The sequence below is a fragment of the Dendrobates tinctorius genome, unplaced genomic scaffold (assembly GCF_039654945.1).
Source record: "Dendrobates tinctorius isolate UK_male_01 unplaced genomic scaffold, ASM3965494v1 ptg000151l, whole genome shotgun sequence".
In the NCBI taxonomy this organism is placed as follows: Eukaryota; Metazoa; Chordata; class Amphibia; order Anura; family Dendrobatidae; genus Dendrobates; species Dendrobates tinctorius.
Window position 1 is genome coordinate 5,933,885 of NW_027361818.1, and position 24,204 is coordinate 5,958,088.

General features: G+C 43.0%; 1 protein-coding gene and 1 pseudogene across 1 annotated transcript; both read left to right on the forward strand.

Annotated features, from left to right (window-relative positions):
* Nucleotides 1-301: 301 nt before the first annotated feature.
* LOC141049894 (extracellular calcium-sensing receptor-like) lies at nt 302-10,478 on the forward strand. Its single transcript, XM_073546734.1, has 6 exons — nt 302-393; nt 896-1,187; nt 1,964-2,785; nt 8,239-8,466; nt 8,547-8,670; nt 9,565-10,478. Exons 1-6 carry the CDS (start codon nt 302-304, stop codon nt 10,476-10,478), a joined length of 2,472 nt encoding a protein of 823 aa, XP_073402835.1.
* A 3,256-nt stretch (nt 10,479-13,734) lies between these two features.
* The window catches only part of LOC141049895 (vomeronasal type-2 receptor 26-like), a 72,331-nt pseudogene continuing 61,861 nt past the window's right edge, over nt 13,735-24,204 (forward strand).

Consider the following 24,204-nt stretch of genomic DNA (forward strand, 5'->3'; position numbering starts at 1 on the left):
ACCTCTCCGCACCCCTCCCCTCATGAAACACGTCCCACTTGTCTCATAGCAGGACTATGGTAGCCAACGTAATAACAAAAGCATTAACAGAAATACGATGATTTACCCAACTGTGACCAACTGTTGCGAACTTTGAGTGAAAATACTTGTGAAACCGAACGCGTTTGCACATCTCTATTCCACAGTCAATTAGTAAAAGTTATCCTAATATGTATGAAAGCCAAGACACACTGCAGTACTTTGCTCTGCCCTCAACAGGGCAGAGAAGTACGCCTGAGTAGGAGCGCGATGCCAGGGAGCGATGAAGAAAGCAGGAGTGCGTCGTCACAAGAAGATGGGAGGCGCCGGACCCAGACCTGCGATACCCATCGGACTGGGAACCTTCCCACCCGGGTAAGTATAATAAAACTTACTTTTCTTATCTTTCAGATCTGACCAAGGGGCTTATCTACAGTATTATAGAATGCTGTAGATAAGCCCTGAAAGGCAGTGGCCACATCTTATAGCGACCATAAAAGTCAATATTCCAGGCTCATACCACAAAAGTCTGTTTTCTTGACCAACCAGAAATCACCACTTAAATCCAAAAGCCAACATACAGATAAAAAGTCAATTCTTCTTGGTTTGCTAAGCATGGTTGTCTGAATAATTAAGATATAATCAGGTTTCTTCACAATTACTAAAAGACTGTGATTGTGCTAAAGATCTTGAAAGTGGTTCAATACAGCCCATCTAGATCTCAGCGCGTTACAGACATCTTTTCAGGGCAATTGAAAGCTTTGCAGTATTTACAATTTGCGGTAAATCATTTTTTAGCAATTTGTCAAAGCTGGCAAATTCAGATTTCTTCTAATTATTTTGCACATTGTCTATTTATTTGGTTCTCCTTCTACAGATTTTACATACAAAACTTTCAGTTATACCAAGCTGTGAAGTTCACTTTGCAAGAAATTAATGGAAATCCTGATCTCCTCCCCAATATAACACTGGGCTATCATGTATTAGACTCCTGCGCTATCTTTTCCAGAGAGGCTGAAGGAACCTTTTGGATGATCTCAGGCAAGAATCATGCTGTACCTAATTATCGCTGCCAAGAAAATCCAATATTTGCAGGAGTTCTTGGTCACTCCGTTTCTACTTATTCTATTCTGATGGCCCATGTGCTGGGATTATATCGATATCCACAGGTATGTAAGACTATATCACTAAATAGGAGATCCTGATAAAGCCGTGATGCCACATGGACCATGACCAGTAAAGAACATCCAATATTTTATTTTTATCAGTTAACAAAATGCCAAGTAAATGAAGAAAAGAGAAGTCTAAGCCAATACTATTTGGTGGCCGCTCTTTGCCTTCATTTGCTACCTACATAGATTCATAGTTGCACACAGCTTCTGAAGTTACTTGGTTACGAGGTTGTTCCAACATCTTGCAGGACTGACCCTAGATCTTCTGTATACGAGGCTTGTGGAAATCCTTCTGTCTCTTCACATGATCCCAGACAGACTGGATGATGTGAAGATCAGAGAACTCTTAGGTCATATCTTAAGTCCAGGACTACACAATCTTCTTACAAAGAAGATAGTGCTTAGTGACCTAGGCTGTTTGTTTGGGGTTGTTGTCCTGCTGGAGAATAAATTTGGAGAAAATCAGATGACCCCTGATGGGATTATGGGATTGCATAATGGATAAGTATCTGCCTGTATGCCCATGATTTCACTGGATTTGATTGGATTCCTAAGCTTACAGCCAAAGGATCACCAGCAGACACAATGGACTGAGTGTGCGACCATGCAGGCTCAATGCTCACAACACTGCCATGAACATGTGGTCTATAGGCAACAGTCATCAGAAGTGATTATCTTTCCTTGTCCTTGTCATTGGATGTTCTGCATGCTGTATTTAGTTGTAATCTGGTTGATATGCTTATTAGGAAATTTTATTTCTTGCTATTTTACAGATCAGTCATTTCTCCACCAGTGCTCTTCTAAGTAATCGTGCCATGTTCCCATCTTTTTTCAGAACTGTACCAAGTGATGATTTCCAGTCAAAGGGTCTTGCTCAAATGCTATTACATTTTGGGTGGACTTGGGTGGGCTTGGTAGGTGTGGGAAATGACTACGGCCACCAAGGAATTCAGATCATCAAGCAGGAAATTCTCAGCGCTGGAGCTTGCATTGCCTTCACAGAATTCATGCTTCTTTATCGAGATGATAGGAACACACCTCACATCACTAGAGTTATCAAAGCGTCAACTGCTACAGCCGTGGTTGTCTTCTCTACAGGCAGCTGCTTCATTCCACTCATTAATGAAATGGTCAGACAAAAAGTCACCGGCAAGGTGTTTGTGGCCAGTGATGGCTGGTCTTCTTCAGCAACACTTATGATGACTGAAACATATTCTACTCTACTCTCGGGGTCCATTGGATTTGCCTTCCACAGCTCAACAATGCCTGGATTTAATGATTATCTCAGAAATGTTGACCCACTGAATAATCCCGATGGAACTGTGGCCAAAGTACTTTGGGAAAATATATTTGGGTGCAAGTTTATTGACAGTCCGGACAATGGCACAAACACCAAATTGTGCATCGGAAATGAAAGCCTACAAGCTGTTAACAACGCCTACACTGATGCCGCTAATTTACGAGTTCCACTCAATATTTATACTTCAATTCATATGATAGCTCAGTCTTTACATGAACTTCAGATGTGTAAGCAAGGGAAAGGTCCATTTTATGGTGGGCAGTGTGCCGATATCCTCACTTTCAAACCATGGCAGGTAGGAATCTTGAAGACTAAGTATAAAAAAAGTAAAGGACATATATACAGCTCTACCAAAAATTAAGAGAAAACCACATCAAAACCTTGTCATGGGCAGCCCAATCTCCAGACCTGAACCCCATTGAAACCTCTGGAATGTAATCAAGAGGATGATGGATAGTCACAAGCCATCAAACGAAGAACTGCTGAAATTTTTGTGCCAGAAGCAGTGTGACAGACTGGTGGAAAGCATGCCAAGACGCATGAAAGCTGGGATTAATAATCATGGTTATTCCACAAAATATTGATTTCTGAACTCTTCCTGAGTAAAAACATTAGTATTGTTGTTTCTAAATGATTATGAACTTGTTTTCTTAGCATTATTTGAGGACCGAAAGCACTGGGTGTTTTTTTTTCTTTGTAACCATTTTTCTTTGTCAGAAAAAAATACAAAATTTAGTGCTTGGAAATTCAGAGACATGTTGTCAGAAGTTTATAGAATAAAAGAACAATTTACATTTTACTGAAAAAATATACCTATAAAGAGGAAAATCAGACAAACTGAACACTTGAAAGTCGTCTCTTAATTTTTGCCAGAGCTGTATAATATAAAAGCCACTATGGTGTGTGTGAGGGATAAAAGGGTAGAAGTGTTTTATAACAAAATCAGAAATAGTCCTGCTACCCTTCTGTTTAGGATTTTTTCGAGCAAAAAGAGTTTCAAAGTTTTGCAAAAGAGTTTGGTCTTAATTTATTGATGACTTATCCTTAGATTTGTGGGCAAATGTTCACTATGTTATGGACATTTCTGAGTACTGGAGGTAAGCGTCTATTCATTTCTATAGGTACTCTATATTTCAAGTCCAGAAAACCTTTTAAATCTATCTATGTCATTCCTTTAAATGTCAATTCTAAACACTTATGAATGCTGTTCCCAATAATATGTACAGGTGCTTCTCACAAAATGAGAATATCATCACAAATTTTATTTATTTCAGTTCTTCAATACAAGTTAAACTCCTATATTATATAGTCATTACAAACAGAGTGATCTATTTCATGTGTTTATTTCTGTTAATGTTGATGATTATGGCTTACAGCCAATGAAAAAATGATTATAAAATCCGAAATGTTGGCCTACTGAAATGTATGTTCTGTAAATGCACTCAATACTTGGTTGTGGCTTCTTTTGCATCAATTACTGCATCAATGCGGCGTGGCATGGAGGCGATCAGCCTGTGACACTGCTGAGAGGTTATGGAAGCCCAGGTTGCTTTGATAGCAGCCTTCAGCTCGTCTGCATTGTTGGGTCTGGTGTCTCTCATCTTCCTCTTGACAATACTCCATAGATTCTCTATGAGGTTAAGGTCAGGAGAGTTTGCTGCCAATCAAGCACAGTGATACTGTAGTTTGTACACCAGGTGTTGGCACTTTTGGCAGTGTGGACAGGTGTCAAGTCCTGCTAGAGAATGAAATTTCCATCTCCAAAAAGCTTCTCGGCAGAGGGAAGCATGAAGTGTTCTAAAATGTCCTGGTAGACGGCTGCGCTGACTTTGGTCTTGATAAAACACAGTGGACCTACACCAGCAGATGACATGGCTCCCCAAACCATCACTGATTGTGGACACTTCACACAAGACCTCCAGCAGCTTGGATTGTGGCCTCTCCACTCTTCCTCCTGACTCTGGGACTGCGATTTCCAAGGGAAATGAAAAATTTACTTTCATCTGAAAAAACACCTTGGACCACTGAGCAATGGTCCAGTTCTTCTTCTCCTTGGCCCAGGTAAGATGCTTCTGGCGTTGTCTATTGGTCATGAGTTGCTTGACACAAGGAATGTGGCACTTGTAGCCCATGTCCTGGATACGTCTGTGTGTGGTGGCTCTTGAAGCAATGACTCCAGCAGCAGTCCACTCCTTGTGAATCTCCCCCAAATTTTTGAATGGCCTTTTCTTAACAATCCTTTCCAGGGTTCGGTTATCCTGGTTACTTGTGCACCTTTTTCTACCACACATTTTCCTTCCATTCAACTTTCTATTAATACACTTATATACAGCACTGTGTGATCAGCCGGCTTCTTTAGCAATGACCTTTTGTGGCTTACCCTCCTTGTTTAGTGTGTCAATGACTGCCTTCTGGACATCTGTCAGGTCAGTAGTCTTCCCCATGATTGTGGAGCTACTGTAACAGACTAAGGGACCTTTGTAAAAGTTTAGCAAGCCTTTACAGGTGTTTTTTGTTAATTATCCTAACTTACTGAGATAATGACTTTTGGGTTTTCATTGGCTGTAAGCCATAATCATCAACATTACCAGAAATAAACACGTGAAATGTGTGTAATGACTCTATAGAATATAGGAGTTTAATTTTTTGTATTGAAGAACTGAAATAAATTAACTTTTTGATTATATTCTAGTTTTGTGAGAAACACCTGTATAATATTGAATTAATTTACTTGCTCAGCCATTTGCTAACGCTGCCCTCAAAGCACAATAGATCACTTTCATCCAAAGGATCACTCGTCTATCATTGAGCAACAGCCATCTCTCCTGTATCCGCCTAATGAAAAGCTTGTTTCCAAAAGATCAAAAGAATTGGAAATCGGAAATATGTTGTGCTGGATTTTTCCCTTAATAATCTGATGAAGGAAATCTGGAGCTTCCCGTACACAGGCAACAGTTGGCTGAGCTCACCGATAAAGGCTGGCATTATTTTAATGTATTTGAGGCCCTTAAATCCTGTTTTCCTACCTAGAGATCTGGCTGCTTTTCTTATCTTATTGGAGGGACAGGTATTTGACTTAAACCTAAATATACAAATAGCCACTTCAAAGAGAAAGAGGACTTGAACTCTGGTCCCTCCTATTGGAAGCAGAAATTCAAAAAGTCAATATTGACCCTTTAATCAGCTTCGGCTCCCTGTCAAAGGCATCTCATCCAGGTAAAGTAGACCTTTTTCTTTGCCCTAATGAGGGGGCAAACACATGTCAGCAAATGGCTGCTGATCTTAAGTCATAAAGTAAGAGTTGATATTGACTTTTAGGGTTGCTATATGACAGCAAGTACTTTTCATCTCCTAAAAGGCTATTTACATGTTTAAATTCCTCACAGTCGAAAGGCAATACAGTCATCAGGTCAACAATAAGATTAATTTTCTTAGAATACAAGTATAAAAATGTATACAGAAGGACAGATAAAAGATCGGGCTATAAGGTGGAATAAGTCATTCCAACCACACTACCGAGGCACAGGACAAAACTGCAGGGAAACAGGCATACAGAAAATATAATGCTAGTGCATATATATCTCACACATAGCTCCTCTACGAATAAATATAACCACAGGTATAAGGTAACTATATCAAGCATCCATAACAGAGAGTCTGGCATAAAGCCATATAAAGTATCAAGCTAATAGTGCAACATAATGGTTCACAAAATCAGGATGCAATTACCTTATGAGGAGCAGAATGGAACACCTTCCCCGACAGCCTTATCCGCCCCGACGCGCGTTTCGGCGTGCCTTTATCATAAGGTAATTGCATCCTGATTTTGTGAACCATAATGTTGCGCTATTAGCTTGATACTTTATATGGCTTTATGCCAGACTCTCTGTTATGGATGCTTGATATAGTTACCTTATACCTGTGGTTATATTTATTCGTAGAGGAGCTATGTGTGAGATATATATGCACTAGCATGATATTTTCTGTATGCCTGTTTCCCTGCAGTTTTGTCCTGGGCCTCGGTAGTGTGGTTGGAATGACTTATTCCACCTTATAGCCCGATCTTTTATCTGTCCGTCTGTATACATTTTTATACTTGTATTCTAATAAAATTAATTTTATTGTTGACCTGATGTCTGTATTGCCTTTTGACTGTGATTATATCATTGCAGTTGGTCACATACTGTCCTAATTGGGTGGTTTTTTCTGAGATTGTGTTTCTACTCTGTACAATTTTGGTTGACTTTTTCCACCAATTATGTTCATTGGACTTCTCTTATATGTTTAAATTCCTGAAAGGACATTGCAAGACCTGCAAGTCTCCTTACACTGACTTGTTACTCTCCATAAAAAGACATGCTATCCCTTAGATCCTCCGTCAGAGACCTGTCACCCAGCCAAATCAGATCTCCGGCTTTGCACTGATGAGAAGCAAACATCCCCAAAACATGTGTCTGTAAATAGACTGTCTTGTTTGGCCTCTTCTCCTAAGTCATATGTTAAGACTTGTTAAAGGAGCTGATATTGACTTTTAGGATTGCTACAACTAACAAGGTGCATTGTAAACATGCATGAAAAGCGGAGTCTATATCCTCAGATAAAATCACTTCATTATTTTATTGATAACCAAAAAACATATATTTAGAAGTAAACAAATAGATACAACCATAAATATGATAGAGTGTCAAAAAGAGAGACTAAGGTGCAACATGAGTGCGGCGCCAGTGACAGCAGGAAATTTTAGCATATATTTTGCCAGTGCAATTATATTCAAGAGGCCCCACATGTACAGATTAGCGAACTCATAGTAGTCCCCCAGTGAGGTGTATACTTCTTAATAATCCCTTGCCAATTCATCTTTAGGTCATAACTCCAGGGTTACTGCTTACCCATAGCTGTCAGGAGACCGCACGCTTCGCCTCGACGCGTGTTTCGCATGAGCTTCTTCCTGAGGCTGTTGCGGTGTTTACTGTCTCAGTGTCCTCCTCATATAAGGCAAGCACAGGTGCGGGTATACCGCTACTTGGCGGTGCATATTTCCGGGTTGGAGACCGGATGTGGCATCACATCTGTCGCCAAGATGACTGTGCATGTCACAAGGGAGAACCCTGATGATGTAAGTGGCACTAGAGTTGAAGTCACCTTCCTCTGTGAAGAGGCTGTTAGCATGTTAAGGACATGACACACAGAAGTCAATAACCACTATGATTCTTAGAATCCTGTAGAGTACAGGAAAGAAGGTTAGGTGGACACAGTCCCAATATGCTTTTCTATGACGTTGCCTGGGGCCCAATGACTAGGATGATTGCGACAACCTAGTAGATGTCATACGTGTTTAGGTTGCAGAAAACAAAAGAGATTATCATAGTCCAGCTTCTACAAAGAACCCGGCTAGATGCTGGACCAACAAGAATCTTTTATCTGAACTCTGTTCATAGTGGGGCAACCCTTTAGTCATAGAAAATTATCTTCCATGCTTTGGTACTATATGGTAGAGTACAGATTTGAGAGCTTATCTTCTATATTGTTTAAAGAACACACTATAAAGAACATTGATAATGAAGCCGTCTGTGAAACCAAGAGCGTCCAGGAGCCACACACAACCCCGGGTTCAAAGCATTGGGTTAGAGATCAAATTATTTGTTACATAGAAAATCATGGTGAACTTTATGGAGATAAAAAATAAGCGAGCAAGAATCAGCTCGAAGCAAGCCCAATAAACTGTCCAAGTCAATTTATTTTCCACAGCTGACACATTATATACAAAATGTCCACGTGAAGCTGAGCAACGGAAGAGAAGTCTTCTTTGACAGAAATGGAGATATCCCAGCTTTGTATGACATTGTTAACTGGCAGCTTGGAAGTGATGGAGTTATGAAAAATGTAAAAGTCGGAGGGTACGATACTGCGGCCACTGATGGAAAAGTCTTCAATATTGATGCTAATGGAGTAATCTGGCCTTCAGGAAATCACCAGGTAAAGTACATACTGGAAACGACCTTAAGACCTTTCAAAATGTCAACCTCTCACCGATTTTGCTAATTTTTAATATAAAGGTCCCAACATCTATCTGCAGTCAGAGTTGTCCTCTAGGATTCAGAAAAGTTGAAATTGAAGGCAAGCCAGCCTGTTGTTTCCAGTGCATCCCATGTCCTCAAGGAGAAATTTCAGACCAAACAAGTAAGTCCACCGAAACTTTATTCACTGGAATAAACACAGATAAAGAAGCCAAGAGAATTTGTAGCATCGAATAACTTTGCATGGCTTACTGTATGAGAAGTCAAGGTGGCCAGATATATAATGACTTGATCCTGTGATTACCTATGGCCAGTACATTTATTTTGTCATTACTTTCAATTCAAAATGTGAAAAACCAAATAAAATTTTAAGTAACTGAGGTATGCTCATGGTATAGTGGTCTTACTCCTATTACACCCATTTTTATATTGATATGCAATTTCTTTATTTTATGGGGCTCTTTTGCTCCATTTTTTCAGGTGAATTACAGGCGCTCGCTGCCCATAGTCTAAAGCAGAACCAGAAGGAGCTTTCGCCAAATTAGTCACTGTTCACTCAAAAGGGTGTAAAAAACTTCTTTAAAAAATCTCTTCAAAACAGTTTTAGGAAACACCTCAGGAAAAAAAAACTTCTCTAAAACCTCCCTAAAAAAGGAGAGTTCCTGAAGCGGATTCTGCTTGAAAAGTGGCATTTAAACTCTAAAAAATTAATTGTAAACAAACCCCAATGATATTTTCACACTTAGTCAATCTGCTGAGTTCTGAGAGCAGAAACTGAGAAATTTTGCAATTTGGAAAGTTTTCACTTAGTTTCTGCTCCAAAAAGAATCTGTGCACACGTAGCCATTCTCTGCCCCAAAAACTCCAAGAAAAACTTTGAAGAATTTTGAGTTTTTGTGGGAGATTTTGAAGCGTTGCAAACCAATTTGTACTTAAAATAAAAACTCCTAAAATGCAATGTGAACCTACACCAATACAAGAAATAGTTATGAAAACTCAATTAATATAGGAGAATATAATTTGCCTTTGGAGTAAGTTTTTGTTACTTTCTGCTTAGACCCAGTTGATTGTCTAACGTGTCCTTGGAACTTGTGGCCAAATCCGGGAAAAGACCAATGTGTACCGAAAACCACAGAATACCTGGCTTATGAAGATGTGTTGGGATCCACCTTGGCTGGCGTCAGTGCAATCTCCGGTATCATTCCGCCCTCCATTTTGGGGCTCTTTGTGCATAAGAAAAGCACTCCTATAGTCAGAGCCAACAACTATACCTTAAGTTGTCTTCTTCTTGGATCTCTTTCTTTGTGTTTCCTATGCTCAATAGTATTTATTGGTTACCCAAAGCTTGAGACATGTCTACTTAGACAAGTTTTCTTTGGTATGGCTTTTGCCCTTTGTGTTTCTTGCATGTTGGCTAAAACCATTATGGTCGTCTTTGCTTTCATGGCCACCAAGCCTGGCAGCAGCCTAAGGAAATGGACAAAACCTCAGGTGTCCTACATCATCGTATTCATTTGCTCGCTCATGCAGTTTATTTTATGTGCATCTTGGATATGTTTGGCTCCTCCATTTCCAAAAATGGATATAAATACATATCCTGGTATAATTATTATTGAATGTAATGAGAACTCTCCAATTGCCTTCTGGTGTATGCTGGGATATCTTGGTGTCTTGGCCACCATCAGCTTCATGGTGGCTTTCATCGCTCGGCGTCTTCCTGATAGTTTCAACGAAGCTAAATTCATTACATTCAGCATGTTGGCCTTTCTCAGTGTTTGGATATCCTTCATCCCAGCTTCTCTAAGTACTCATGGGAAGTATACAGTAGCTATGGAGATCTTTGCCATCTTGACCTCCAGTTGGGCTCTTGTCATCTGTATGTTTCTACCTAAATGTTATATTATATTGTTTAGACCTGATATGAACTCAAGAGATCATCTTACTGTTGGAAAAATCAAAAATCGAACATAGGATGTGAAATTGAGTTCACAAAAGTCTTGAATTGTTCTTTTTAGCTCTTCTTTTTTTTCACCTGACATTTTCTACTCTCGATTCCCCATAATCATGTAAAATTGGTTTCCATTGATAAAGAGAAAAAAATCAAGCTTCTTTTCCCTGGCGATTGGCATTGAGAAAGAGTCAGGAGTCAGGACATCTCTACAGATAGTTGGCTAATACAGTCATGGCCAAAAGTATTGACACCCCTGCAATTCTGTCAGATAATATTCAGTTTCTTCCTGAAAATGATTGCAAACACAAATTCTTTGGTATTATTATCTTCATTTAATTTGTCTTAAATGAAAAAACACAAAAGAGAATGAAGCAAAAAGCAAAACATTGATCATTTCACACAAAACTCCAAAAATGGGCCTGACAAAAGTATTGGCACCCTCAGCCTAATACTTGGTTGCACAACCTTTAGCCAAAATAACTGCGACCAACTGCTTCCGGTAACCATCAATGAGTTTCTTACAATGCTCTACTGGAATTTTAGACCATTCTTCTTTGGCAAACTGCTCCAGGTCCCTGATATTTGAAGGGTGCCTTCTCCAAACTGCCATTTTTAGATCTCTCCACAGGTGTTCTATGGGATTCAGGTCTGGACTCATTGCTGACCACCTTACAAGTCTCCAGTGCTTTCTCTCAAACCATTTTCTAGTGCTTTTTGAAGTGTGTTTTGGGTTATTGTCCTGCTGGAAGACCCATGACCTCTGAGGTAGACCCAGCTTTCTCACACTGGGCCCTATATTATGCTGCAAAATTTGTTGGTAGCCTTCTGACTTCATAATGCCAAGCACACAGTCAAGCAGTCCAGTGCCAGAGGCAGCAAAGCAACCCCAAAACATCAGGGAACCTCCGCCATGTTTGACTGTAGGGACCGTGTACTTTTCGTTGAATGCCTCTTTTTTCTCCTGTAAACTCTATGTTGATGCTTTTGCCCTAAAAGCTCTACTTTTGTCTCATCTGACCAGAAAACATTCTTCCAAAATGTTTTAGGCTTTTTCAGGTAAGTTTTGGCAAACTCCAGCCTGGCTTTTTTATGTCTCGGGGTAAGAAGTGGAGTCTTCCTGGGTCTCCTACCATACAGTCCCTTTTCATTCAGATGCCGACGGATAGTACGGGTTGACACCGTTGTACCCTCGGACTGCAGGGCAGCTTGAACTTGTTTGGATGTTAGTGGAGGTTCTTTATCCAACATCCGCACAATCTTGCATTGAAATCTCTTGTCAATTTTTCTTTTCCGTCCACATCTAGGGAGGTTAGCCACTGTGCCATGGGCTTTAAACTTCTTGATGACACTGCGCACGTTAGACACAGGAACATTCAGGTCTTTGGAGATGGACTTGCAGCCTTGAGATTGCTCATGCTTCCTCACAATTTGTTTTTTCAAGTCCTCAGACAGTTCTTTGGTCTTCTTTCTTTTCTCCATGCTCAATGTGGTACACACAAGGACACAGGACAGAGGTTGAGTCAACTTTAATCCATGTCAACTGGCTGCAAGTGTGATTTAGTTATTGCCAACACCTGTTAGGTGCCACAGGTAAGTTACAGGTGCTGTTAATTACACAAATTAGAGAAGCATCACATGATTTTTTGAACAGTGCCAATACTTTTGTCCACCCTCTTTGTTATGTTTGGTGTGGAATTATATCCAATTTGGCTTTAGGACAATTCTTTTTGTGTTTTTTCATTTAAGACAAATTAAATGAAGATAATAATAACAAAGAATTTGTGTTTGCATTCATTTTCAGGAAGAAACTGAGTATTATCTGACAGAATTGCAGGGGTGTCAATACTTTTGGCCATGACTGTATATGGGCACTGTTCACAGTTTTATACAAATTTCTCATTTTCCGTTATTACAAATTATTAAAAAATATATATCCTAGAGGTTCTGAATGGGAGTCTATGTTTTACAAAATTGTCTGTAAATGTTCTAGTATAAATATAAATACCACCAGTGCTACTGCCCTATTACACAGCGGCAAAGTAAGAGCATCTGTGAGCCCACACGGAAAGAACAGCTAAGAATTGACCAAATACTGTATATGTAACACAAAATGAAACATATATCTTCTATACAATGAATGATGAGTAACACAGAAACAGTATAAGATGCGACTATTAGTGATGAGTGAATGTGCTTGGATAACTTTATCCGAGCACATTCGCTCATCACTAATAGTCACATTCATCCATACCGTAGCGCATCACCTTGGTGGGCTTCATGTCTCTGACTCTGCTTTCATTCACACCATAGGGTGTCACCTCAGTGGGGCTCATGTTTGTTGCTCTACATTCATCTATACCGTAGCGCTTCACCTTGGTGGGCTTCATGTCTCTCACTCAGCTTTCGTACACACCATAGGATGTCACCTTAGTTGGCTTTCAATCTGCTCTGTAAGCTACCACCATAGTGGGCCTCATGCCTGTGCCTTTATTGTCATCCGTCCTGTAGGGTATCACCTCATGCCTAGTGGTCCTCATATCCACAACACAGGTCTCTTTCACTTTGTGGGATATCACCTTAGTGGATCGCAGTCTTTCGAATACACGCATTATAATTTATGGGCCAAAAAGTACAACCATACATTTCTGGGCTTCATATAGCGAAAAGTATCAGTTGTCCTGTGGGGGTAAAAAAGATTAAAAGCACTTTTCCAGCTGTTACGATAGTGATAACTTATCCTATGATACAGTATGTCATTATTATCAGATGGGTGAGTATCTGACCCCCGATACCTCCACTGATCTGTTAGCAGTTACAATGGTGGCCTGATCATAAGTGTTGTTAACAAAAAGTGAACAGTACAGCTCCATTTTGCGATTTTTTTGAATTCACGAGAAAACTTTTCTATTTGCTACATTGATTACTATATGTGAAAGTAGCATTATTTATCAATCCTTACTCCGTTTTGGTTATTGTACATGAATCTCCTTGCTTGCAAAATGGAGTCTCAAGAATTTCTGTGTCTTAGAACATATAATCCCTGACTCATGATGTAATAAAGAGAGTTCTATTCTGATACTAAGAGTGCCAGTGTGGTGCCTCTCCCTTTGTACATGTGTAAGGGGAAGGAACTATCCAGGCATGTCTCCTCCGTGAAGGGTCCAGAACTGTCGGGGCTGTCACCTATATTGCGGGGTAGGAAGCTTGAGACTCCAGACCGTACTCTGTGTTTGAGAAAAGGGGGCATGGCTAAGCGGACAGTCTTGCAGTGCGCGAATGACCAGACAGTTTGGGCAGGAACTTCGGGTGCACAAGACGCCTGTGAGGTAAAATCAGCTGAAAGATGTCTGGGCAGAGCAGAGTCTGGGACGGCAGAGTGCTTTGACAGGAGACCATCAACAGAGTTCCGCTCAGACACCGCTGTCCCAGCCGACATCACTGCCCTCGCTGAGACTGCTGACACAGCCGACAATGCTGCCACAGCCGCCCCCGCTGACAGCACTGACCATGAGAGACAAGGTCTGTGAATAGAACTTAGGCATGTGTCAATTTGGCACAGCGAGCCGGGCTGCCCATTGCAAACTGTGTTTGGGCAGTGCTGCAAATCTCCGTAGTGTTAGGACACTCACCGCTGAGGATAAGGACGTATCCCTCTTCATCATCTCATCTGCTGGACCCAAGACCCACATCAGGATCCCGAAGATTCGCCGCCATCGTCAGGACCACAGGAGGACACCGCCAACATCAAAAGATACTACATCATTTACCTCAGGATTGTGACAGACCCCCACTGCGACACAATCTAGGCAGCACCAGTCACAGACAGAAGTTCAACCGTGACTGGCACCTGAGTGATAAGTTATACTTTATTGTATTGCTGGCTTTACTTGTCCCTGTTCCTTAAGTGATCCCCATTAGCCTTCTGCTGTATTAGAGAATATTATCCCTCCATTTTCTCCCTGCATGGAGTTTCAACTGAATGATAAACCCCTTTCACCCTTGGTCTATGTACAGTCCATTACTGCATCCTACGTGCCTGCAGTCTCTTCACACTACTATCCTTAGATTTTTCTGGCAATGGTAGTCTACGAAACTGATATTTGTGCCACCTGAGTGTGGCTCAGATAAAAAAGCAGGTAGAGGTGTTGTATGTGGTATCTGGGTTCCCAGAACAGCATGCGTTTTGTTTTTGCCTACCATTGAATTGAATGGCATTCGGCTGTGCTCGGCGAATATTCGACTAATAAATCGGCGAATATTGCAAATTTGGCAATCGTAATCTGAACCGAACATTGAAATATTCGCTCATCTCTAGTCATAATCGATTACCCATTGTAGGGATTCGATTTCTCAGGTAGCCAATAGGAACACAAAGCCACAGGGTTTATATATCACACACGGAATAGTGTTTATTTCCACTGGTTGCACAGTACCGAAAAAAAAACCATAAACATAAAATAACTAAATATAAAATTAACTAAACAATATAGACTCTGGCTACTCAGAAACAGCTGAGTTACTCTCAATCCGGTCACACATGGCATAGTGTTTATTTCCACTGGTTGCAAAGTTCTGGAAAAAAAAAACAAACATAAAATTACTAAACATAAAATGAACTAAACAATATAGACCATGGCTACTCAGACATGGCTGAGCTAGTCTCAATTCGGTCACATATAGTGTTGAGCGATACCTTCCGATATTGTGAAATATCGGATAGGATTGGATCGGACTTATACCCAAAAAGTATCGATATCGCCGATTCCGATACCGGAAACCAATGCAAGTCAATGGGACAGAAATATCGGAATTAAAATAAACCCTTTCTTTCCTTGTAGGTTAATTCTACTTGAAGAAAAACAACTAAGAATAATGTAGAATGTATTGTGGGAGGTGGAGGAGACATTAAAGGCATAGAGGTTTAGCCCAATCAAATGGAATAGCAGGAATAAAAAAATTTTAAGACGTTAGGAGTTACAAAGATATTGACTATGTTAACCTTTGTTATATTTTGTCAGATATGTATGTTTCACTACTTCCATGCTCTTCACCTTCTTTTTTACTCTCACACACTATCTCCTTCATGATCCTCAGCAGCAGCAGCATCGTTTTCATCAACTTCTTCTTCACCCTATTCATCTTCTTCTTCTTCACCTTCTTCCAATTCTTTTTTTTACATTCTTCATATTCTTCTTATTCAACGATTATTCTTCTTCATTTTCTACTTCTTTCTATTCTTCTTCTTCATCATATTCTTATTTGTGACAGTCATTCCTGTAGTTGTTATCTATAAAAGTTTGAAGATTACACCTTCTATTCTGCCTGTCACAAAAGATTTACAACAGGATTTGTCCGCGTTCAGTTTCGCCTGCAGCAGCAGGCATTTTCCAGGGGCACCACGAGAAGGAACGGACTCACCCCCATACACTGCTTAGTCTTCTTCTGCTTATAACTTAGATAATATCTTTTGCTCTGATTTTTAGTCTTATGCTTAATGTTCTTCTGCTTTTTGTTCTTCTGCTTTTTGTTCTTCTGCTTCTTGGTCTTCTGTCTCTTGTTGTTCTGTATCTTGGTGGTTGTCTTCATGTTCTTTGTCCTCTTGGTCATCTTCAGGGTCATCTTTTTGGTCTTCTTTGGGGTGGTCTTCAGGGTCGTCGTCAGGGAGATACAGAGTGATTACCAAAAACCATTTCAAAAAGCTTGAACTTGGAAATGTAGCAGAAGGTACAAGAAGGCTGAGGAACTGACGAGAACCAGCTGACGTTACTGGAACCCGGATGGGTAGCAGAAGGAACAAGAGCCAACTGCACTACCGTGGACCAGCTGATGGCACTGGAACCCGGTTACTAAGCAGGAGGTACCTGTGCTAGAAAGCACTACCAAGGACCAGCAGACGTTGCTGGAACTCGGATACCGAGATAGAGGCACCTAAGCCAAAGGCACTGCTGAGAACCAGCTGACGGTGCTGGAACCCGGAGGGGCAGCAGAAGGTACCCCTGAAAAACAACGTTGCAAGGCCGCGAGCCGGCCGCAGTTACCGAAACCCACAGTCCTACAGGAGGTGCTTGTCCTATTGGCACTACGGAACCAGCCTTTATTGCCTGATCCCGCAGCCCACATAGGAAGCACCTAAACTGCAGGCACCATAGAGTCGGCTAACCCGACCGCAACACGACAGGACAACGTATTGGTGCCAAAGTGACGTTGACACTTCCCGGAAACAGCTGGCGTGCTGGAACCAAGCTGGGCAGGAGGGAGGACACGTGCCAAAGACACTGCCGAGAACCAGCTGACAGTGCTGGAAACCGGATGGGTAGCAGAAGCTACAAGAGCCATCTTTCTTGGCCGCAAAAAAAAACCCAGCGCCCAAAGGCGACGAGGATGGTCTAATATGACCCTTCTCCAACGACTCCTTAATATAGGATTGCATAGCATCATGTTCGGGTACAGATAAGTTGAAAAGCTGACCCTTGGGAAATTTACACCCAGGCATCAACTCAATTGCACAGTCATAACTTCTATGAGGAGGCAAAGACACAGACTTACTCTCACTAAATACATCAGAGAAATAATCCAGATAATCAGGAATATCATGAGACTGAGGAGAGGTGGAGAAAACAGGAGCGTCCCTAAGAACACACTGACAACCCCAACTCACGACAGACACAGATTTCCAATCCAAAACTGGGTTATGAGTTTGCAACCAGGGGAAACCCAGAACAATAGTATCATGTAAATTATGCAAAAATTTACAATTTTCTTGGTGGTCTGGGACAACTCGCATTATCACCTGGGTCCAAAACTGAGGTTTATTCTCTGCCAAAGGAATGGCATCAATACCCCTCAAAGGAATAGGCGTCTGCAGAGGTGTCATGGACAAGCCACAATGTTTAGCAAAGTCCAAATCCATCAGATTCAGAGCTGCTCCTGAATCCACAAAAGCCTTTGTGGAAAATGTGGACAAGGAGCAGATCAAAGTAATTGCCAAAAGGAACTTAGGTTGTATACTGCCCACAGCAAATGTGTGTGCAAAACGTTTCTCTCATTTAGGGCAGACAGAAATAGTATGAGAGGCGTCTCCACAGAAAAAACACAGCTTATTACGCCTTCTAAACTCCTGACGGTGCGCCCTAGACAACACCCCATCACATTGCATAGGTTCAGACATTTGTTCAGAAAGTGGCAGCGCCTCCCTTGTAGTCTTACGTTCACGTAAACGCCGATCAACTTGAATGGCTAATGACATAGAGCCATCCAGACCAGAGGGAACAGGAAATCCCACCATAACATCCTTTATGGTCTCTGATAAACCCTTCCGAAAGAGAGCTGCCAGTGCACTATCATTCCATGTAGTAAGGACCGCCCACTTTCGGAATCTTTGACAGTATAACTCTGCAGGATCCTGACCCTGACTTAATGCCAACAGGGTTCTCTCAGCTTGATCAACGGCATTAGGTTCATCATACAACAACCCCAAAGCCTGAAAAAATGCATCCACATTAGTCAGAATAGGATTTTCAGGTGTCAGCAAAAACGCCCAATCCTGGGGATCGCCGCGCAGCAAGGAGATGACAATTTTAACCTGCTGCGCAGAGTTCCCCGATGAGTTAGGCTTCAAGGCAAAAAATAATTTACAATTATTCTTAAAATTCAGAAATTTAGACCGATCCCCAGAAAACACATCAGGAGTAAGGATCTTGGGTTCAGCAACATGTGACTGAATGAGGTAGGTAGAAATTCCCTGCACTTCAGCAGCAAGTTGCTCCACACGATCAGACAGTTGCTTAATCTCCATTAGGAGAGAAAAAAAAATCCTCCTACGGCCCCAGAGAAAAAGAGGAAAAAATATATAAAAAAAAAAATTCTGACACTTTTTTTTTCTTTCCCTTTTTTTTTTTTTCCTTAAACAATTCCTTCCTGCTTTTGAGTATCCTAGAATCTGCAGTATGGCTGGTGATTCTGTTATGAATGGGTCACCAAGGAGGAAAAAAGCAAAACACGCTAAGTCTCAGAAAACCAGAGAGGTTGGTAACTATGCAGACTGCAGAGCCCTGATCTTAACACACAACTAGAAGCAGTCATGGAGCGTGCCTACGGTGGTCCTGGACGCCTCGTCACAACCGGAGAGCTAAATAAGCCCAAAGTAAGAAAAGAGGAAAACTAACTGCCCAGAGCAGACCCCAAAGGAAAGACAGCCCCCCACATGTATTGACGGTGAAGCAAGATGAAAACACAAACAAAGGCAGAAAAATAGGCTGAGCAAACGATGGGGCCAAACTAACTTGAAAGGACAGTAAAGGAAAGATACTGTCTGCAATCTGCCAAAAAACCCTACCAAAAATAATGTCCAACGCTTCTGATAACAAAATTAACCTTGAAGTCACTAGACTTCTCCCACTATATCAGCACTCTGGAATATTCTGAGACAGAGCAAAAAGAGGCCAATCTAATAAAGGACAAAAAGGCAAATTGGCAAATGCAGATAAATAAGAGTGGAAATTCAGCACAGCCCAGCTGGGCTGACTGACCACACAAAAACTGAGTTGACCAACAAGAGCAAGTGTGAACATTAGCAAAAAACAAACTTAACTTGAGATGACTGGAGCAGAGCTGATGTCCAAGACCTGAGAAACAGACTGAATCACCAGCAACAGGATAGGGCGTTGGCTGTCTTATATCCAGTCTGATACTCCAGAGATCCAATCACTATCCTCCTCGTCAGGTGGCAGACAATTACCAATTAAACTAACCTCACTACCTCCTGTCACTACCAGAGGGAGAACGGACGGGGAACTCCCAGCTGGTGGAGCAGAAAATGAGCTCATAACAGGAGCAGCTGGCGTTACTGAACCCCACTAACACAGGAGCTAGAGTTTTTCTCTGTGCAGACGGCACTTCTGAGCAGCAACTGGCGGTGTTGGAGCCCAGGGATTACAGTTCAGGTGGTAGAAACATGAACACAACAGGAGAAATGGATACTGCTGCCAGCCAATTATTTAATCTGGAAGAGGACTGGCAAATTCCGGCGAGATCCAGGCCTTGTTCATTTTCAGAAAAGTAAGCCGTTCAATGTTATCAGAGGATAGTCGCATGCGACGGTCTCTTAGTGCACCACCTGCGGCACTAAAGATGCGTTCCGATAATACACTAGCAGCAGGGCAAACCAGCACCTCCAATGCATACTGGCTAAGCTCTGGCCATGTATCCAGTTTAAAGACCCAAAACTTGAAGGGGGAAGAGCCGTCTGGGTGTACACTGAGAGGGCAAGACATGTAGTCTGTCACCATTTGACGGAACGTTGCCTCCTGCTGACTGGAACCGTCTGTGATGGTGTAGACATTTGTGGCGGGGACACAAAACTTTGCCACATTTGGGCCATACTGGTCTTGCCTTGTGCTGAGGCGCTGCATCTGCTCCCTCTTTGTACAGAGCTTCCTCCACTACCTCGACGCACAGAGCTGCTTTGTATAGCACTAGCAGCAGTGCTCTCGGGTGGAATGGAAAACATGATAGAATGCACCAGTGTGTATTGGTACTCCCGCATTTTACGCTCCCGGTTCAACGGTGTTATGAGGTTTTGTAAGTTGTCCCGGTAGCGAGGATTTAGGAGGGTGTACACCCAATAATCAGCCGTGTTGGGAATGTGGGCGATGCGGCGGTCGTTTCTCAGGCACTGCAGCATGAAATCAACCATGTGCTGCAGACTCCCAACTGGCCAAGAAACGCTGTTCCCTGCTTGAGGCGTCATCTCTGCCTGCTCTGCATCACCCCACCCTTGCTCTACATACTGACTACTAGAGCATTGTGTACCTCCCTCCTCTGGAGAGATGTCTTCCTCCTCCATTGACTCCTCCTCACCCTCCTCACAAAGTGTCCCCTGCCTAGGCCTTTGTGAGGAACCACGTTGCGCAGACTGTCCAGAAGCAGATGGCATTTGTGACTCCTCATCCTCCACCTCTTCCAAAACCTCCTCCCTTAGTGCTTGCAGTGTTTTTTGAAGCAGGCAGATAAGGGGGACAGTCATGCTGACTAGTGCATCATCTGCACTCGCCATCCACATGGAATCATCGAAGGCACCCAAAACGTGGCAGATGTCCTTCCTAGAGGCCCACTCAGTGGTGGTGAAGTGTGAATGGCGCGCAGTGCGACTTGTTTGCGCCTAATGCAGCTGGTACTCCATTACTGCTGCCTGCTGGTCACACAACCGCTCCAACATATGTAACGTTGAATTCCACCTGGTGGGTAGGTCACATATAATGCGATGTTCCGGAAGGCGGAATCGGCGCTGCAGAGCTGCAATGCGCGATGTTGCCATGCTGGAACGCAGCAAGTGAGCGCACTCTATGCGGACCTTGTGCAGCAGTGCATCAAGATCTGGATAGTCCCTCAAAAAACTCTGCACGACCAAGTTGAGCACATGTGCCAGACATGGGATGTGAGTGAGGTTGCCTAGGTCCAGAGCTGCCACCAGATTTAGGCCATTGTCACACACTACCAAGCCTGGCTGGAGATACGCTGGCACAAACCACACGTCTTTCTCCTGCTTGATGGCATTCCAGAGCTCCTGCGCTGTGTGGCTTCGATTCCCCAAAGAAATTAATTTCAGTACGGCCTGTTGACGTTTGGCCATGGCTGTGCTCATATCGGTTGTAACAGGGAAGCGTTCACGGGTCCATGTGGAGGTAGACCGTGACGGCTCCTGCAGCGCTGATTCTGAGGAACTGGAGTATGAGGAGGAATCAATGTGTACAGACTGGATTCCTGCAATCCTTGGAGTTGGCAGAACATGTACAGCGCCACTCTCAAGATCTGTACCCGGCTCCACAACATTTACCCAATGGGCAGTGAGGGAAAGGTATCGTCCCTGTCCATGGTTACCGGTCCACGCATCGGTGGTCAGGTGGACCTTGCTACTGATGGCGTTTAGTAGTGCATGTTTAATTTTTCCCTCCACATGCTTTTGCAGGGCAGGGACAGCTTGCCTGCTGAAATAAAAGCGGCTGGGCACATTGTATTGTGGGACTGCCAATGCCATGAAGTTACGGAAGGTGTCAGTCTCCACCAGCCTGAATGAGAGCATTTCAAGGGCCAATAGTTTTGCAATGTCAGCATTCAGAGTCTGTGCTCGGGGATGGTTTGCCAAGTATGACTGCCTTTTCTCCCATGCCTGTGCTACCGATGGCTGTAGATTGGCCTGGGAGTGTAAGGATGACAGGGAATGTGGTGCTGTGGGTGTAATGACACTTTGTCTCTGTACAACAGTGGCAGAGGTTCTTCCATGGCGATCCTGTGAGGAAGCCGAACCAGCTGTGTGTGAGCTGGAGGAAGAGGCTACAACAGGAGCTGAAGAGGTGGTAGGTGGTGCTGTAGGTTGGCATACGTCTTCAGTGTTTCTTTGTAACTCCACCACGTGCTTGGTCCGCACATGTTTCCACATATTTGTGGTATTGAGGTTGCTGACACTTTTCCCTCTTTTCACTTTCTGATGACACAGCTTGCATTTGACAAAGCAAATGTCATCTGCAACTGTGTCAAAAAAGGACCAGGCACTGCAAGTCTTGGGAGCGCCCGTTTTGGGTTTTGGAAGAGGCATGCTCCTAATGGGTGCCGAAGTGGAGGCTACAGGCAACCGAGTCTGCCCCCTCCCGCTCCCTCCTTTTTTGGCCGTTTGGGGAATCTCTTCCTCAGAGCTGCTCCCACCACCTTCCTGTACCTCACACCATGATGGGTCAAGAACCTCATCATCTACACTACCCTCTTCAAACGACTGCTTCTCCTGGGTAGTCTCGACAGCACAGTACACACCAGAAAGTGGCACCTGAGTCTCATCATCAGATGCGTACTGAGGTGTGCTGACCATAGGCACTGGCCCACCCGCCTCTTCAGATTCAGAGAGACAAAGCTGTTGCGCATCACTGCATACTACCTCTTCTTCACATTCTAGAATTCCGCTTGGCTGGCCCCCTCTTTCCAAGCCAAGAGATTCAGAGAACAGAAGTAGAGAATGAGATGGCTCCTGTCCAGGGCTCTCTGACTGCCTGGGCAATTTGGCAGGTGGTGAAGAGACAGATGGTTGCTCTTCAGTGCTCTGGACCTGAGAGGATGTGGAAGTAATTGAAGTTGATGCGTTAGCTGCCATCCATCCGACAACTGCTTCAATTTGTTCCTCCCGCAGCAGTGGGGTACGGCGAGCTCCTACAAAGCAGCGTATAAAGGACTGTTCCCTGTTAAAACTGGGGGATGCTGAGTCACTGGTGCCTGCAGCAGGCACAGAATCCCCACGTCCTCTCCCTGCTGAGACTCCAGGCCCACGACCACGTGCCTTACTCCCTGCCTTCTTCATCTTGATAGACTGATAAAGATAGGCAGAAAAGTACTAAGGGCTTAGTGTGTTTATTCCTGAACAGCTGCTAACAGGTATAAGAAACACTAATTTTGTAAAGTGTGTGGACAACACTTTAATATGAGCTAATGTGGCCTGCACAACTGTAAAGTGGAGTGTTTGGTGAACTTTATTTATGTGTTTTTTTTTCAAAAAAACAAAAAGGATGTGACCAAAGATGTAAAAGCGATAGTATCACAAACTTTTTGGAGCTATTACAATGCAGGAAGGTAACCTACAATGCATCGATGAGACTACAAAAAATAGGCTAATACTAATCTGGCTGGGGCTGCAGGGCACAAGCCAGCAAAAAGGCTCCTCTATCTACTCCTATATAGTGTTTGCAACCAACCAATGTAGATGGATAAGGATGGAAGCACACTAATAGGAGAAATTCAGGAAAAATAAGCAGCACTACAGCAAAAAAGGACAATGTATGAGGCAGTGACGCATGCTGAGCGGACTACAACCAGAGGTGGTGCAGAACACACTACAGCGTGAGCTGCACTCACACACAGAAACCTCGCAGACAGCCATGAACAGTGCAGAGAACTGTGCACTAGCACTGAAAGGCTGCAGAAAGGCTCCGCTATCTACTCGCTCTTGTCATCTGCACCTCAAAAACATTTCTAGAATTCGACCTTTTCTTACTTTTGACTCCGCAAAAGCTCTTACTGTTTCTCTTATTCATTCTCGTCTCGACTATTGTAACTCTCTTCTAATCGGTCTCCCTCTTACCAAACTCTCCCCTCTCCAATCTGTCTTGAATGCTGCAGCCAGGATCATATTCCTCACCAATCGTTACACCGATGTCTCTACCTTGTGCCAGTCATTACACTGGCTACCCATCCACTCCAGAATTCAGTATAAACTTATTACCCTCACCCACAAAGCCCTCCATGGCTCAGCACCACCCTACATCTCCTCCCTTGTTTCAGTATACCACCCTACCCGCGCCCTCCGTTCTGCTGATGACCTGAGGTTAGTATCCTCAATTGTCAGATCCTCCCACTCCCGTCTCCAAGACTTTACACGTGCGGCGCCAATTCTTTGGAATGCACTTCCCAGGTCAATACGATTAGTCCCCAATCCCCACAATTTTAAGCGTGTCCTGAAAACGCATTTATTCAGACTGGCCTATCGCCTCAACACATTAACCTAACCTATCCCTGTGTGGCAGAGCCAAAAGTTTTACCATAACCAGGTTCCCAACATCATGTTCCCACATGCTTTATGCATCCATTAGCCCTCTGTGTCTGTACTGTTACACACTTAACATTATGGCTGGTCCATACAATCAGGGCAACTGTTACCACCCACCTTTCGTGTCTACCTCTTTCCTCATAGACTGTAAGCTTGCGAGC